This window comes from Brienomyrus brachyistius, chromosome 3, assembly GCF_023856365.1.
Source record: "Brienomyrus brachyistius isolate T26 chromosome 3, BBRACH_0.4, whole genome shotgun sequence".
NCBI classification, from domain to species: Eukaryota; Metazoa; Chordata; class Actinopteri; order Osteoglossiformes; family Mormyridae; genus Brienomyrus; species Brienomyrus brachyistius.
In genome coordinates, this window is record NC_064535.1 from 33,080,721 (window position 1) to 33,097,182 (window position 16,462).

The 16,462-nt window shown below is 39.0% G+C and overlaps 1 protein-coding gene across 1 annotated transcript; it reads right to left on the reverse strand.

The window, feature by feature from the left end:
- Window positions 1–808: 808 nt before the first annotated feature.
- si:ch73-139j3.4 (tetraspanin-19) lies at window positions 809–7,433 on the reverse strand. The gene is made up of 9 exons (XM_049007906.1): window positions 7,044–7,433; window positions 6,552–6,647; window positions 6,293–6,371; window positions 6,089–6,204; window positions 3,680–3,754; window positions 3,409–3,519; window positions 3,142–3,312; window positions 2,960–3,043; window positions 809–1,922 (listed from the first exon to the last, which is right to left on the reverse strand). The coding sequence occupies exons 1-9, from the start codon at window positions 7,056–7,058 to the stop codon at window positions 1,860–1,862; spliced, it is 810 nt and encodes a 269-aa protein (XP_048863863.1). The 5' UTR covers window positions 7,059–7,433; the 3' UTR covers window positions 809–1,859.
- Window positions 7,434–16,462: the final 9,029 nt, after the last annotated feature.

Genomic DNA, 16,462 nt, shown 5'->3' on the forward strand with positions numbered 1-16,462 from the left:
TTCATTATGAAGTTAAAATGAATAAACCCAACTGTACTTATCACCTGTATCAAAGGAAACATTAAGGCTCGTGTGATAGACTGGGAAGGTGACTGCAAACGCCGCAGACCACGGCTGCAGGACGAGATCATCAACTGCATTTCTCTCAGGGATTATCCCCAATGCAAAACATAACCAGAACTAAAAGTATATATTCAGTGTGTAAATGTTTACTTATGAATTAGTTTTAACATTATCACAGAGAGTATTATAAATAGGAAAATACTGGCAAAATTTCACAAAGATCTCAGCTTAAAGACAATGTTAAAAATCAGGTCTGATATGTTTTGGTCTGTTTAATGATTCTTGTTAATCCTGTTTTGAAATTGCGAGACTGACTACAGCACCAATAAACAGTCCTAATATATATTCTATCTCCTCTTTGTAAAGCAGAATAGTTGACAGTCTATATTTAAGTTCATGCAGGCATATTTTCTGCCCACGCAAAGGAAACCAGGTCTGTTCTGGGGATATTGGATACTGTAAAACTGCCTATTCCCTTGTCCACATCTATAGAATGACTGATTCCTATAGCCGTTTTTGCCAGCCTCATTCTTATCCTTGTCCTGGCTGGTGATCCGGCCTCTGTGATCTGATGCAGTGAAGAATTGGCTGCATCTGTCATCAGTGACAGAGAAGCAGTGCATAATAAAGACCACGGAGAAGAGCAGGACAGCCAGAAGCCCCAGCGAGATCCAGACTGCCACGCTCCATGAGAGATTAGTCAGGCTCTTCTCCTGGGCCTGTATCATTCATCAATAGAATAGCATTGTGTTCAAGGTTTTATTTAATTTACTCAATCAATCTTTAAAAATGATTACATTTTTATTCCTTTTTATTCACACAGCTATACCTACTCTTGCTCCTGGATCCAAACGCTGTACTGTAGCGGAGTCATACAGGCTATCAGAAGAATGGATGTTACCATGGGGGAGAAATACTGCCATGGGTAGTAATACAGTCGGCATGGAGATAATCCCAGCATTTCCTTTAATCTTTAAGAAATCTGTTAAATGCAGTTATGAATATTTTCAAATTAAAGCAAACAGATTACTTTAGCTTATCTGAAGTTTCCCATATTAAAACACAAGTTCTACGTCATTAATGAACATGGGTTTGCATTGGGAATAGCTGTCACCACTGTAGAGGCCTGGGCCCCATCCTCCATCCTCTATTTTTTAACCCTCAGTGATATCTAAATACTGTATCACAGATTTCACCATTTATTGGACACTAATCCTTGTGTAATATTTTAGGAACTTTCATCATATTATGGAGCAGAGTATTGAGTTTGAAACATGTTCATTGATAAATGTCCAGCTAATGTAATTATCAGTTATAATTGCAGTAACTTGAATATGAAACGGGCCCATTGGGACATACTTTTCTGCAACAATAAATTCAGGCCACTGCAATGTTCTCCAGAATGGTGATGAGTGGCAGTGTGGTGGAGTTATCATCGATTCAACAAACCAGTGATGGAACATAGCAGGCAGAACATCATTGGTCAGACAAGAAGTGAAAAGACACACAAAGGGAGGATACAACAATCATCCATCCTTCCATTTTGTACACCCAACTGTCCAATTCAGGGTCTCTTTAAACTTTATTACATTTTCTTAAATCATAGATAGTGGAAATTTGCATTTAAAGTAAGAGATAAAAGAATAGGAGAATAACTGACGTCAAGTCTACAACTTGAAATGTCAAGGACGGCTTTCGTGTTTCTTCTCTCAGCACGAGTGTTGCGCCGGCTCCTGCCAGCCCAGCTCTGGACAGCGTGCTGCTTGCAGGTGAAGCCGTACCCTGAGCTTCTCACACTAGCTTTTCACTTTCTGTGCCAAGCTTCGAAACAAGTAGAGACAGAGCACAATCAAAAACACCTGCAAAAGGGACACAATTAGTCTCATTCTTGAAAGCCAAGTTTTGAGTAAATCAAGTGTAACTGCTGAAAATACATTTTGTTTTATCTTTTGCTTTGTAATATAAATACAACAGCATCAAAGTGTATGAAAGGGCCACCAGTTTATTGTGTCCCATTGCACTACAGAAACTATCAGCCAGGCTTGTACATTCAGGACTGGTCTTATTCTGTTTAGTTACTTAGGGTTATATGGGCCACAAACTGCTCTCAGATACTTTTCATTCCAGCACAGAGTTTATGCAAATATGTAGCATAAACAGTATGAAGTGTCTGTAAGACAGTCCACCAGTACAAACCTACAGTAATAATCAGTCAGGGTCAGCATGTGCACACTCACATTCGTTCAGTTATGATTTGTATTTCGATGCTGAATACAAACTAAACAAGGGAAATAATTGCATTGGCCCAGATTCAATATTTATCAGGCCTTTCGTGTGTTAAAATATATAAAATGCTAAAATGAGGTGTGTGTGTGTATATCTATCTATCTATCTATAGATAGATAGATAGATAGATAGATGATAGATTGATCGATCGATCTTATATGACGCTTTCGACTTCCTCGGGTACATCACATATTCCACCCCATCTAGTCCCAGGTCGCTTTCTGGCCATGTATGAGGGTCACTTCTTTTCTTTTCACTGTAGCAAAGCCCAGCATATTCGACCGCCCCCCCCCCCACCACCACCACCACTACCCCTTGTTCCAGGGGCGCTGCTGCACACTGGCTGATTCTATGATGGACCCCCAAGTGGGAGAGGCAACCACTGGCCCTTTTACTCATGAGAATGAATATAGTATCTCTGTTCTATTTATAGATAAATATATTATTTATAGATAAATAAATGACATTGTACAGGATAGTGATGAAATATATGCTATGGCTTCTTTTACTGTTTTTCATTATTTCTGTAATAGCGACAATAAAGATCTATCTTATCTTGTGTTTTATTGTACTTAGGTGCCTCTTTGGATGAGGTGACACTTTGTTTTACCTGAATGAGAACCAGTCCTAAGTCCATGCCTAGCATCACCAGTCCATTTTGGTACATCCACTCCTCCATGTGTGTCTGGCAGCCCTGTCCACCCAACAAAGGAAATTTCATTTAATACACCAAAACCCATTTCCTGATTTAGTAACAGAACATTGAAACTCAAGCTGTCACAATTCACATACCATGTTAAACACCTCTTCGCCTTTGCCAAACCTATGGGAGGGGTCCTCGGGTAGGAGTGGGCAGCTAGTGGTGTTAAAGCATGAGCAGGGATACACCTTCCATTCTGGCCATGATTTTATGTAGCTGTTGTTTTCCCACTGAGTGTAGTTGGTTCTTCCACAGCATGTCCACTAGGTGAAAAAGCTTGGCTTAGCAACCAAAATTTAAGTTGCAACTTGTATTATAGAACGCATACATTTGTGGACCAATTACCACTGTGTACATACATAAAGCTGCATGATGTCTAGAATGTTCCATTTGATTTCCATTTCCCTGTTTGTTCCATTACCATAATCCATAATTATTTTATCAACTTCTTCTGACAATGTTCTGGTAATCTAGAAAATAAAGCTTTCAAAGTAAGTATAGTTCAGTGTTGGTAATACGTTCATTGAATGGATTTGAAGTAAATTATTCATGTCTAAACAAAGCATACATTATGACTTTAAAATATTTGCACTAATATATCACTTTGACAGGAGACCCATTTCGTCTTACCTCTTTTCTTTTTATTAGAAGAATTATTGTGAGTAAACCTTGACCTAAGACGATGACAATTAAAACAGCCATGTACTAAAAAGGAAAAGTATTAGTCAAGATGTTGATCAAGTTAGAAACAAATAGTAAACCATTTTGTTTTTGCTTTATCATAGAAGTGTATTATACATATTATACACACAAATACATGAAGTCTAGATACAAAAGTATACCACAAAGAGAAATAAATGAAAATATATTTATATTACTGTTCAAAAGGTTGGGGTCATTTAGAAATGTCCTTGCTTTTTTAAAAAAAGCTGTTTTGTTTTGTTCATTAGAATAACATCAGATTGATCAGAAATGCCGTGTAGACATTGCTAATGTTGACTAAGTGACTATCACAGCTGTTTTTAATGGAATATCTACTTAGGTCTACAGAGGCCCATTATCAGCAACAATTAGTCCTGTGTTCCAGTGGAATGCTGTGTTTGCTAATGAAAGTTTTTCATTTTAAAAGGTTATTTGATCATTAGAAAAACATTTAGCAATTATGTTATCACAGATGAAAATTGTTGGACTGATTAAAGAAGCAATAAAACTGGCCTTCTATGGAATAATTGAGTATCTGAATTCAGCATCATCAATTGTGGATTATTGCATTACATTGTATTATGTGCATTATTGCATTATTGCATTACAAGCTCAAAATGCTCAGAAACAAAGAACTTTCTTCTGAAACTCGTCAGTCTATTTTTGTTCTGAGAAATGAAAGCTATTTCATGCAAGAAATTGGCAGGAAACTGAAGATCTCATGCGATGCTGTGTACTGCTCCCTTCAGAAAGCTGTGCAAACTGGCTCTAACCGCAACAGAATGAGGAGAGGGAGCACAACTGAGTGAGAGGATAAATATATTAGAGTGTGTAGCTTGAGAAACAGGCGCCTCATAGGTCTTCAACTGGCAGCTTCATTAAATAGGACCCGCAAAAGACCAGTCTCAACGTCAACAGTGAAGAGGCAGCTCCGGAATGCTGGCCTTCTAGGCAGAATTGCAAAGAAAAAGTTGTATCTCACAATGACCAATAAAAAGAAAAGACTGAGATGGACAAATGAACACAGACACTGGACAGAGGGACATTGGAAAAAAGTGGAATGGATATATGAATCTAAGTGTGAGATGTTTAATTCACAAAGAACAACATTTGTGAGACACAGATTTTCTTGTGATTTCTGATTTTGTGGAAATTAGCGGCAGAACATTTTAAAACGAATTTGAGGAAGAACTTCTTTACACAGCGTGTAGTTGGAGTATGGAATAGTCTTCCTGCTAGTGTAGCGCAAGCTAAAACCCTGGGTTCCATTAAATCAGAGCTAGATAAGACTTTAACAACTCTGAGCTATTAGTTAAGTTCTTCCCAAACAAGCTTGATGGGCCGAATGGCCTCCTCTCGTTTGTAAATTTCTTATGTTCTTATGTAGATCAAATGGAAAGACGATGAAGGAGTGCTTGACAACATCTGTCAAGCAGGGTGGATGCAATGTGATTGTCTGGAGCTGCTCTGTTGATGGTAAAGTGAGAGATTTGTACAGGGTAAAGGGATCTTGAAGAAGGAAAGCTATCACTCCATTTTGCAACGTCATGCCATACCCTGTGGATGGTGATTAATTGGAGCCAATGTCGTCCTACGATATAATGAGTCAAACACAGCTCCAAACTATGCAACAACCATACTCAGCGACAAAAACTGTTATGAAATGACTCCCTTCTGCACTGTATCACTGCATGTATCCAGGCCTGGGGGGGTGCAGCACCCTACTGACATGGGACCAGCAGTGTGCCCATACTGCCAACTCTGTTGTACATTTGATCTGACATTATAATCATTGTAATATATAGTCACATGACCTTTCACCACTTGCAGATTCATTTCATAAACTTTTTTTTTGGTATTCTGTGTATAATGGAACAGCAAGTCAACTGGTATTCTGTGTATAATGAAATGGCCAGCCCAGTCATCAGATATCAAATATATGCAGCTGTTGATTTAGCTATATTTCCTATTAAAACTCATTTCATGTATGTTTTCATGGAAAACAAGGAAATTTCTAAGTGACCCCAAACTTTTGAAAGGTGGTGTACATGTAATAGGGTAGCATGTAAAGTATACAGCATAAATGGCATTCATCTATTATGCAGTGCATTGTGTACTAGACAGGTGCACAATAATTATACACTATGTTTGCATACACAGAATATGTGTACGTGAGATAAGACAGCGGCGTTTTAAGAAAAAATGTAGTCGTCTTACAATGAATTATTGTATGTTTTGTATTGTAATGTATTTTACGTGCAAGAAACCGATTCAAACACAAGTGTACTGTACAGATTCTATACATTTTTTTGATAATTGCTCAGTTTTTTGTCTTACCAGTAATAAAAAGCACCTGATTTCCTTTAATGCTCCAAGGCACCCAATGAGACTGATGGCAGCCACGACCAGGCCGATAACAAAAAACCCCCCAGAAAGGAATCTCACAGAATCCTCTACCAAAAACAAACAGCAGCTCATATCATATCTTTTATAACACTTTTTCATTATATGCACTTGCTCCTGGAAGAAAATAACACCTACCATTGCTAATAATTGCAATGAAATTGCTTTTGTCAAATAAAATCCACGCTCCACATCCAAAAATGGCCATCCCAAGTATCTGAATGGGAATATTAAAACACCAAATAGAAAATCGGTAAATACTGAAGTCTACTAATATTTTTCCTTAATTAATAATATACTATGAATAGATTACAGTGTTTGAGATAAAATGAGATAAAACTCAACTGTTTACTGGACAAAACAAAAGACAAAACAGCAGGAAACACCCCTCACTTACCACAAAGATGCCACTGATAACAATTAAAACAAATTTCAGAATTCCTATTCGGTCTTCAACTTCCATGTTAGAATATATAGGTTTACCTGTAATTAGCTTTAGAAAATGGGGGAAAAAATATGTATTACACACACACACACACACACACACACACACACACACAGTACTTTGCAAAAGTCTTAGGCAGTCAGTAGAAATGTTTAAAGCTATTTATCTGGGTAAATAGTATACTTTTGCTAAGAACAAAAAACACAATTTGACATTAGAACATATGCTAATTTAAAAAACCACAATAAAAACTACAAGAAATATCTTCTGTTCTCCAGAAATTTACTTATGCGTAGTTGGAAGGCTAGATGGACTCCTCTTCAGTTCCCAAACCTCTCCAAAGATCATATAAACATCCATTTCTTTGGCTGCCGTACTGTATATTCAATTTACTTTAAATAAATGTATCATTTTGAATCAGAAATAATAAATGTAGACACTTACTTTCATATGATGCATTAAACGTTCTTTTTCATATTCATATTTCAAACGCTTTATGCCTCCCGTTGCTTTGCTCTTTGTAGAGAATCATCTCATTGTTTACCGGAGGTTCCCAAGTTCACAGGCTGTTATTCCAAGGTGCTTCCTTATTGTTAAGCAATAATTAACCTCTGGAGAAAGTTTAAAACTTCCTCATATCTCAAGTTCTCTGTAGGCTGGTCATCAGATTTGTGCCACAATAACACCAAAATAATACACAGATACCTGATCACACATTTAGACTTTTATGCCGCTTTTCCACTGCTACCGAGTACCAAGCTGTACCCAAGCGGTACAGCAAAGTGATGGTTTTCCATTGTCAAATACGTGAGCCGTACCTGAGCCATAGCCAAGCTGGTGTGGCTCTGCTTACTAGCAGGTCGAAAGCCTGACTAAACGGAGCTGGTTGCGTCACCACCACCTGATTGGTCAAAATGCATGCAGATACCTGTGATTTGCATTGATATGCATGGATTATCTAAAGGAAAACGGGCATATTTTATGTATTATTCATTAATAGTAGTTTGCGCGTGTGTATGTGTGGTCCAGGTATATCTTACGTTGTGGGGACATTTGATAAACACCTGTTATGATGTTCTAGGGACCATCTTTCTGGTTCTCATAAGGATAACTTCAATTTTATAAAAATCTGTGACTGAATCAAAAAACTAAACATGCCAAAAGTGTTGTATTTTGTTTAGTTACTTATGGTTAAGGTTAGGGCTGGTTTGGGATTAGGGTCGTCATTCTTGGATTTTGGTTTTTCCCATACAAATGAATGGACGGTCATCACGAAGATGTGAGTACTAGTCTGTGTGTGTGTGTGTGTGTGTGTGTGTGTGTGTGTGTGTGTGTGTCTGTGTGTGTGTGTGTGTGTGTGTGTGTGTGTGTGTGTGTATTTTCTGTGAACTCTGGTCCAAGGCTGATTAATCATTTCACTGATCTGTCTAGGAGGATGTGGTCATCAGTGTGTCTATTTGAAGTCTGGAAGCACACACTATCATCAGCACACTGAAGGAAGCATTAAGCTGAAATGTGTCTGTGTGGAGACATCTGACAAAATCAATACAATTTGATCATGCAAAGTGTGACCTTTCTCCATTTGTTAAATTAAGAAAAGTATAACTAAATTTTGCCCATTCTTCTCAACAGGTTGACCTGCCATGAATACACTTCCTGCACCTATGACATTTAAGCTTTATTATATTTTATCTTTATTGTATAAGCCAGGAAGGTAAAAGCCTGAGACTAAAGGTTACCTAAAAGTAAAAAACTTAGGACCATGACTATACATTGCCACCAGGTGGCAGCAATACTGCTCCAAAATGATAGAACCCTGGGATGTAACTAAACGTAATTGATATTTCAACCACTTATTCAGTACAGGGTCACAGGCAGCCTAGAAGGTGTCCCACATAGAACCTGCCAGTGGAACACCCTGCGAAACAGTCTCTTTACCATAACAAAGTGACTGACAGGGTGAAGGTTAAGCGCAAAAGCACAATGAGTCAGAACACATGACATGTTGCTGTCATTACATGAGAATCACTGGAGTTTTCCAAAACCACCTGCTAACCAGCCCAGTCATCTTCAAAGCGCTTTCTGTATTTAACATTCTATATCTAACTTTCTGTATTTAATGTTTCTTACAGTCAGTCATTAGCATTTTCTAAACATGCGAATACAGCCATACTTATTTTAGCAGCCAGTGTATTAATGTTTGGACTCATATAAAGAAATATGCCTTTATTGTCACTCCAAAGACGCAATTCCAAAATAGTGCATAAGACAGCATAAATAAATAAATAAATAAATAAATAAATAAATAAATAAATACATACATCCTTAAAAAGTAGAAATATAACACATGCTATGAAAATGGCTATGAGGATTACATCTCAAAGTGCAGAGAAAATGCAGGATAAGGTGCTAAAATAAAGTGCTATATAGAAAGATGTTCTTGAGATGTTTGTTAAGGTAGGTGACTGCATATGGAAAAAAAATATTTGTGAATCTGTTAGTTCTGGATTTTATTGCACCATAACCTCTGCCAGAAGGTAACAGTTCAAAGAGATGGGAGCAGTCCGTGATGATGTTGTTGACCCTGGAGAGAATGCGACTCTTCGCAATAACATTGAGGGTGGCAAGCAGACAGCCAGTAATTTCTTCTGCAGTGTTTGTGATCCTCTGAAGGGCCTTTTCCCTGCTGCTGAGCACCCAGTATAACACACTGCAATGCCGTAAGTTATGATGCACTCAGTGGTGCTTCTGTAAAAGGTCACTAGCAGCCGTTCACTCAGATTTTGCTACCCGAGTATCCTTAAGAAATGCATGCGCTGCTGGGCATTTTCGATACCTGCTGTGGGGTTTGTGGACCAGGAGCGACTGTCAGTAATGTGAATGCCAAGAAGAAGAACATGATGAATGAAGAGAAGAACAGTGTAACTGAAACAATGCAAAGTCGCTCTCTGGTGTTCAGCGTTACCATGAGAAGCTGCAGAATATCTCCAGCTGAAGTGCCCCACCAGATTCTGGCCAGTCCAGTGCAGTGCATTGAAGCGGACATGATTTGTACTTAAATATCCAGACTGTCACTTATTATACTTGACCTTCAGAAAGATTCATGCCCTAAATCTTCTGTGACCCCTGACTGGGTCCAAACCACATATTTTAGTGTTAACAGACTCTTTGCTCCGTCAGCCCTCAGCCCTCAATGGCACAAATTTCAAACAGTCAGTCCTATTTTAAAGATAGAACATAAATATGTCATCTGGAGAAGAGTAAACATAAGACATTGTCCAATGGAAAAAACCAAATATACAGCTCTGGAAAAAATTAAGAGACCATGGCAAACATTTTTTTGTTTCATTCATTTCTCAGTTTATGGGTGTGCTTCAGGGTAAAATATAGATCTTTTTGCAAACTCCAGTGTGGCACTGCTCTGCCTCTCATTGATGAAGGACTTCAGCCTTGCTGTATAGGACTTCAGTCCTGCTTCTAGGAGCTTAATACGAACTGTCCTAGCAGTGCGCTTCACACCTGCATTTAACGTTTCCCATTCCTTTTGAAGATCACTTGATGTCATCCTACGATTCATGAGAAACTGTCAGATAAATTATCATCTCTGGCATTAGAATGTCGCTTGTCATGATGCATGAATGGATGATCATGTTTGCTTAATGGATGTACTATTATATTATGTACTACAGTAGCAGGGGCTATACAATGTTTGTGAGACAGTATTTGTAAAGCATAGTCCATAGTGATTTTAGGTCAGCTGGAAACTAGAAAAGTGCTTACATTAGCTGATTAACTCCTGCACAACAATGAATACATTGAATACAGACATTCCTGCACAAACTGTTCTCAAGCTCATGTTCACTTACATCAGGATGCAAATATTGATTATTCACACTGGACAGTGTAAACATATACTGCATAAATCAATTCAATGTGTCACTTTGACTAGGTACATATACTGACCAGCCAAAACATTAATACCGCCTGCTAAATATTGTGTAGGTCCCCCCCCCCCCCCCCCCACCGTGCCACCAAAACAGCTCTGATCTATTGAAGCATGGACTCCACAAGTCCTCTGAAGGTGTCCTGTGGTATCTGACACCCAGACGATAGCATTAAGTCCTGTAATAAATCAGATATGTTTGTCCAGCACATCCCACAGATGCTTGATTGGATGGAGATCTGGGCAATTTGGATCAACACCTTGAATTCTCTTTCCTGGTCTTCAAACCATTGCAGCGTGGCAGGGTGCCATCAGGGAACACCACTGCCATGAAGGGGTGCACTCGGTGTATAGGTAGCTAGTGTATCTCAAAGTAACATCTACATGAATGCTAGAGGCCATGGTTTCCAGCAGAACATTTCCCAGAGCAAAGCACAACAGATATAAAGGAGCAGAAATAAACGTACTGTGGCGAATGCATAGTCATTTTAATAAAGGAGATGACAGCTCTTATAAACTGTAAGTTGCTCTCTTTATTAACAGCCACTATTGATTCAATACTACCTGCAGCACGGACAAGGAAGCTAACAATTTAAACAACAGTTCCAATTAGACGCTACAAGGTTGTGACGTATAAGGGGATACGGTTTGTCCAATACCGGAAAAAAATGAAACAGGACAAGATATCATCTTGAAATGTGTAGTAGCATTTTGTGATTGAACTGGGCAGAGAGAAAGCATTGATTATCAATGTATCATTTTAAATATGCATATAATATTTAGAATATACTTGTAACCAGTAAACTGACTGAACTGGTTAGTAACATGAATTATTTTAGTGGAACCAAGCAAAATAGAAGTAACAGTCACATTTTACAAGTATGATGAATCTCATAATGGATATGGACTCCAAATAGAGATATAGCGGCATCATCTCCTTCAGAAATGATTGTTCACACCAAAGTATTCAGACAATGGGAAGCTATCGAAGAAAATGATAAGATGACCTCATTCACAAGACCTGAAAGGGTGTTTCTGTGGCCTATTTGCTTCATGGTGACTCACTCATCTGCTTTTAGGACCTTTTCCTGAAACCATCACTGAAGACACAAGGGAGGAATGAACTTAAGCCAGTATTTAAGAACTATCTATGCATTGATTACAATGTACATGTTAGAATATCAACTAAAACCCTTTTTTTTATTGTTCAGTTTTAAGATTCAATTCAATTTATTTTTATACAGTATAGCACCTTGCACAGCAGTGTCACTTCAAGCGCATTTCATGCGTGTGTTGTGATATATTACAATCGTATTAAGACAGAATAACACAAAAACACAGAAAAGGAAAGACAAAGAAATTAAGAAAGCCAGGTCACAATGGAGGAGAGGAACCAAAAGCTCCCAAGTAGGGAGAAAAAAAATCCTCTGGAGGTTCAAGGTGAACTGGCTGCCCAACCCCCCTGGGCATGCTAACATTGCTGAAAACAGAAAGAGTGGACTTGCTTGCTAAAAGGTAGGTATAAGCTGTGATTAAGGTCAAGCCAAAGTCCATGAGTGATTCCGATCTCCAGGCTGGCCTGTGTAGGGTGGCAGATTGAAGGCTACATGCACGACGTTACATTTTGTAAGTCCCATCTATGATGTCATCCCTCCATGGGATTGAACCAGGACTCCAACTCAGATGGTGCCCACCTCTGGCAATATTCAGACATGTGGGAAGGCAGAGAGAATGGATGGTCAGAATATGCATTAACACATTAATGTACAAGCATAGTAAATAATAAATTGCATGTACAGCAGCACCAGCAGCCATAGTTAGGGTTTGTTAGGTTGTGGATTAGGGTTAGGGTTAGGTTAAGTTAAACTGAAGTAACAGGTCATCAATTGAAATTTAAAGATTGAGACCAATTCTGCAGATAAGCAGGTGTTAGACCTTTGAAGTCATTCCTGAACCTAACGGGAAGCCAATGCAGGGAACTAACAGCAGTTGTTGTGTGTTCAGAATAGCTGAGGGACCAGAGAAAATTAGAGTCCGACATTTTGTTTTAGCTTTTGCACACATACAAATAAAGCTGCTCCTTAATATCACGGATTACATGCTTTGCTGGATCCCCTCAGTACACAAACAAACAGGCAAGCTTCCTTCAGCGAGGTGAGAGGGTTAGGGTTAGGGTGTGACTGCCGAGGGCGGGGTTAGGGTTAGGGTGTGACTGCCGAGGGCACGGTTAGGGTTAGGGTGTGACTGCCGAGGGCAGGGTTAGAGTTAGGGTGTGACTGCCGAGGGCGGGGTTAGGGTGTGACTGCCGAGGGCGGGGTTAGGGTGTGACGGCCGAGGGCGGGGTTAGGGTTAGGGTGTGACTGCCGAGGGCGGGGTTAGGGTTAGGGTGTGACTGCCGAGGGTGGGGTTAGGGTTAGGGTGTGACTGCTGAGGGTGGGGTTGCACACCTCCCCTGCCCCGTTATGGCTCAGATGACAGCTCATCAGAGGGTTGTGCTTATTGCTAACATGGACGCTTCTGGAAGAGCAATGCCTGCGATTTCTATCTTGTCCATGTAATTGCCATCATTACTCAAGTTGCTGTAGCTCTGGATGTTCTCAGTTTTGCTGACAGAACCTCCATCTTCCAGCTGACATCATGGTGAGAAAACAAGACCAGGTCATGGTGTACTTTGATGGGGACAGTGTGGCCTTTTTGGAGGGGGTGGGGGGGTAATGATGGGCATGGGGTGGGAGAATCATCCAACAGCACAGGAAGCAGAACCCTTCAAGTGGGGGGAGGGGGAGTGTTGTCTGTCATTAGAAGGTCACCAGTTCAAATCCTGGGATCAGCAGAGTTATGTCACAAGCCCAAAGCTTGGTTATTAAAGCTATGAGCAGCTGTAACTGAACTGCTGGTAGCAAACTTTGATTTGGGAAGCAGAAATTGTTGCATGTTGTTTACGGTTTTGAATGACGTATTTAATCGAATTATAGCAGGTGGTCAGTCTAACCAGGCAACTTTATTTATACTTATTCAACTGACGCATTTGTCATGACACTCAGGCTTTCAGGTTCTCATGCAAGAAGTATTATGGCAAATATATATTAGTCCATCATAAACCTATAATTAGTGACATCAAAAGCTTTGGGGTAGTTTGGAAACCCTACAGATTATTATTAATACATATTGCTATTTAATAAGGTAAAAAAAAACTGTTACATGCATGTGCAGAATTGTTTTGAACTGAGAATCTCACTCCAGCCAGCTGACCAAGGTTGGCAGCCCGGCGCTGATATACTGAGTAGCAGTGAGCACTATAAATGACTTGTTTTATGTGTACTTACATACCTGTGATAAAGTTTCATTTATCGATTATACCGAGACCTGATTATCTACTAACTAATTACACTGGATTCCTAATCAGCCGATACAGGGGTTCCACTGTACTGTTGTAGTAAGACTAACCAACAGAAATGTTAGCTAGCTAGCTAACTGTATAAGAGTTAACTGCTAGCAAAGATCCTTATTCAACACAACATTACAGCAAAATATAACAAATAGGAACTTTTATAAGAATAAGGAAACATTCCCACTTTCACAGGCGACTACAAATGCTTCGCAGAATATTTGATGGGACAAATAAACGTTATTGTGCAGATTCAGATGGTGCAGGCTGAAGGTGACCAATTGGGTGGGCAGAGCAGAAATTTGGGTGTGCATTACCCCCCCTTGCCACTAGATCTGGCCATGTCCCTTTATGAGAATGAATACTCTGAGCCAATACTTTCGACAGCATTTGTTACTTTTCAGTCATGAGCATTAACGTTATTGGTATTTTTTCTTATTTTGTCAAGACATCACCCAATCACCATGCAGAGAAGCCTGGCTCTCAGGCATTTGGACAGGCTCCAAAAATACGTAATCAGAGCATATTGACCAATAAGCTTCTGTCTATTGTCCATTTAGACAAAGCGTACAAGAGTCTTCCATAGACTTCCAGAGAATCACAACATGAATGAGCACCTCTTGGCTGTATTTATTATGGTTTCAAAGGGAATATGAATGTATATTGTCAAAAGCGACTCCTGTGAAAGTTTTCACTGTGCAGTGAAACAACAGAAGATTGAAACGAGGAGCAGACATTGCATGAAACCTCTCACAAACTGAGCAAGACTCAGGTTAAGCTTAACACAATCGAAAGACACCAAGAGCAATTCAGGTTCTGACATTAGTAAATAGAATTCCAACACAATGCACTAAAGACAGACCAGATGTCTTATTCAAAACCAATAGTTTCAGCCTTTGTGGCTAAATACTGTGTTACTACAAGCTATAACACACTGAAAACCAGTCAGTTTGTTTTAAATATTTTTCGTATTTTCTTGTAATAAAAGTTTGAGAGAGTAATGCAGAATGGGAACAAGGAATGAAAGAAATAAAATAAAGAAAGCAAGATGACAAAGGAGGAGAGGAACCAAAAACTCCTAAGTGAGGAGAAAAGAAACTTCTGGGGGGTCCAAGGTGAACTGGCTGCCCAACCCCCCTGGGCATGCTAACATTACTGAAAATGGAAAGAGTGGGCATACATGCTAAAAGGTAGGTATAAGCTGTGGTTAAGGATCAAGACAAAGTCCATGAATGAGTGAAACACCTTTGGGATGGTGGGGTGTGATAAAAGGTCCTGCAGGTGTAATGGCTACATGGATACATTCTGCATACTGAAGTCATTTTCTCAAAACTCGTCACACAGCTGTCATAACAGCAGTGTATGTGAGCTAAATAGGTGAATCATTTCTCATTGCTTTCATACAAAATGCATCCAATGACTAATTGCCTCAGAATTCATAGATTCCTTTCTCACTCAAAATCCACCATTTCTCACCTGCTTACTGTTATCAAAACTGTTAAAAATACATTCAAAATTGAATGACTACATTACTATAAACATTACTACAGGAACAAAACATGCTGCGCGTACACACACACACACACACACACACACAACACATATATAAATATATATATATCCCGAAATACCGCATTTTTTCAAATTTGCTTTTTAATTGTTAATGAATATTCATTAATTACACCACAGTAAGAAATGATGGTCATTGAAATATACTGCAACATCGTCTGTTCGTTCCTGGACATTTTATTGAGTGAAGAAATGTTCTATGTAGAACTACAATGTTTGTGAAAAATTAAATGACTTCTGTCACTTTATAGATGATCCTTTACTGATGATCCACATTATATTATATTTGATGCTGTCTGTTGTTAGTGTTTTCTAGGCCATTTGTTTTACGTGTGATATAATGTTCTTCTAGAAAGAAATTAAGTGCTAGTGTTTTGGTGGTATGAGTCTGTTCTGAGACTACTGGATTACTATTTTTGATGATTGCTTTGGCGCATTTCATGAAACATGCTTAACATTCTCAAGAATATAAGAACATTTCCCAAAACAGTTCATGCCTATTGAACAACACCATTGTTTAGCTGCACAAACCTATAACTCACCCAGAACAATTAACTCATGTCTCAAAAGCAAATAATTCCACCAAAATAAAAGTACAATCAGCATCATTGTATGCATAATAATCCAGAAGTGCAGGGTGGGGTTATTCGCAGTTAAGTAGTGAACAGATCAGGATACAACTTAAGTTTTGCTCCTTTGGATCCCTCTCATTTCAGCCCAAAAAAAAATGCACCAATGCCTCTGCATCTTGAATAAAAAAATTCAAGATGATTATAGAAATTATTTACTTAACAATAGGGCGACCATTTTGCTTTGCAAAACAGAGGACATTGGGAGCATGATGCAAGGAGAAGTGTCAAAGCACCGCAAATATACACATAAGTATTCTAACTGTATCAAATGTGAACGTGAAACAATTTCACAGTTTCAAAGGAAGGCCTATGGCCGGTTCTATGATGTGCG

Coding starts and splice junctions, on each gene's coding strand:
- si:ch73-139j3.4 (XM_049007906.1), bottom strand. Junction 6,372..6,551: donor TTATCAGTGGCATCTTTGTG/GTAAGTGAGGGG, acceptor ATTCCCATTCAG/ATACTTGGGATGGCCATTTT. Junction 3,520..3,679: donor TTCTAATAAAAAGAAAAGAG/GTAAGACGAAAT, acceptor TTTATTTTCTAG/ATTACCAGAACATTGTCAGA.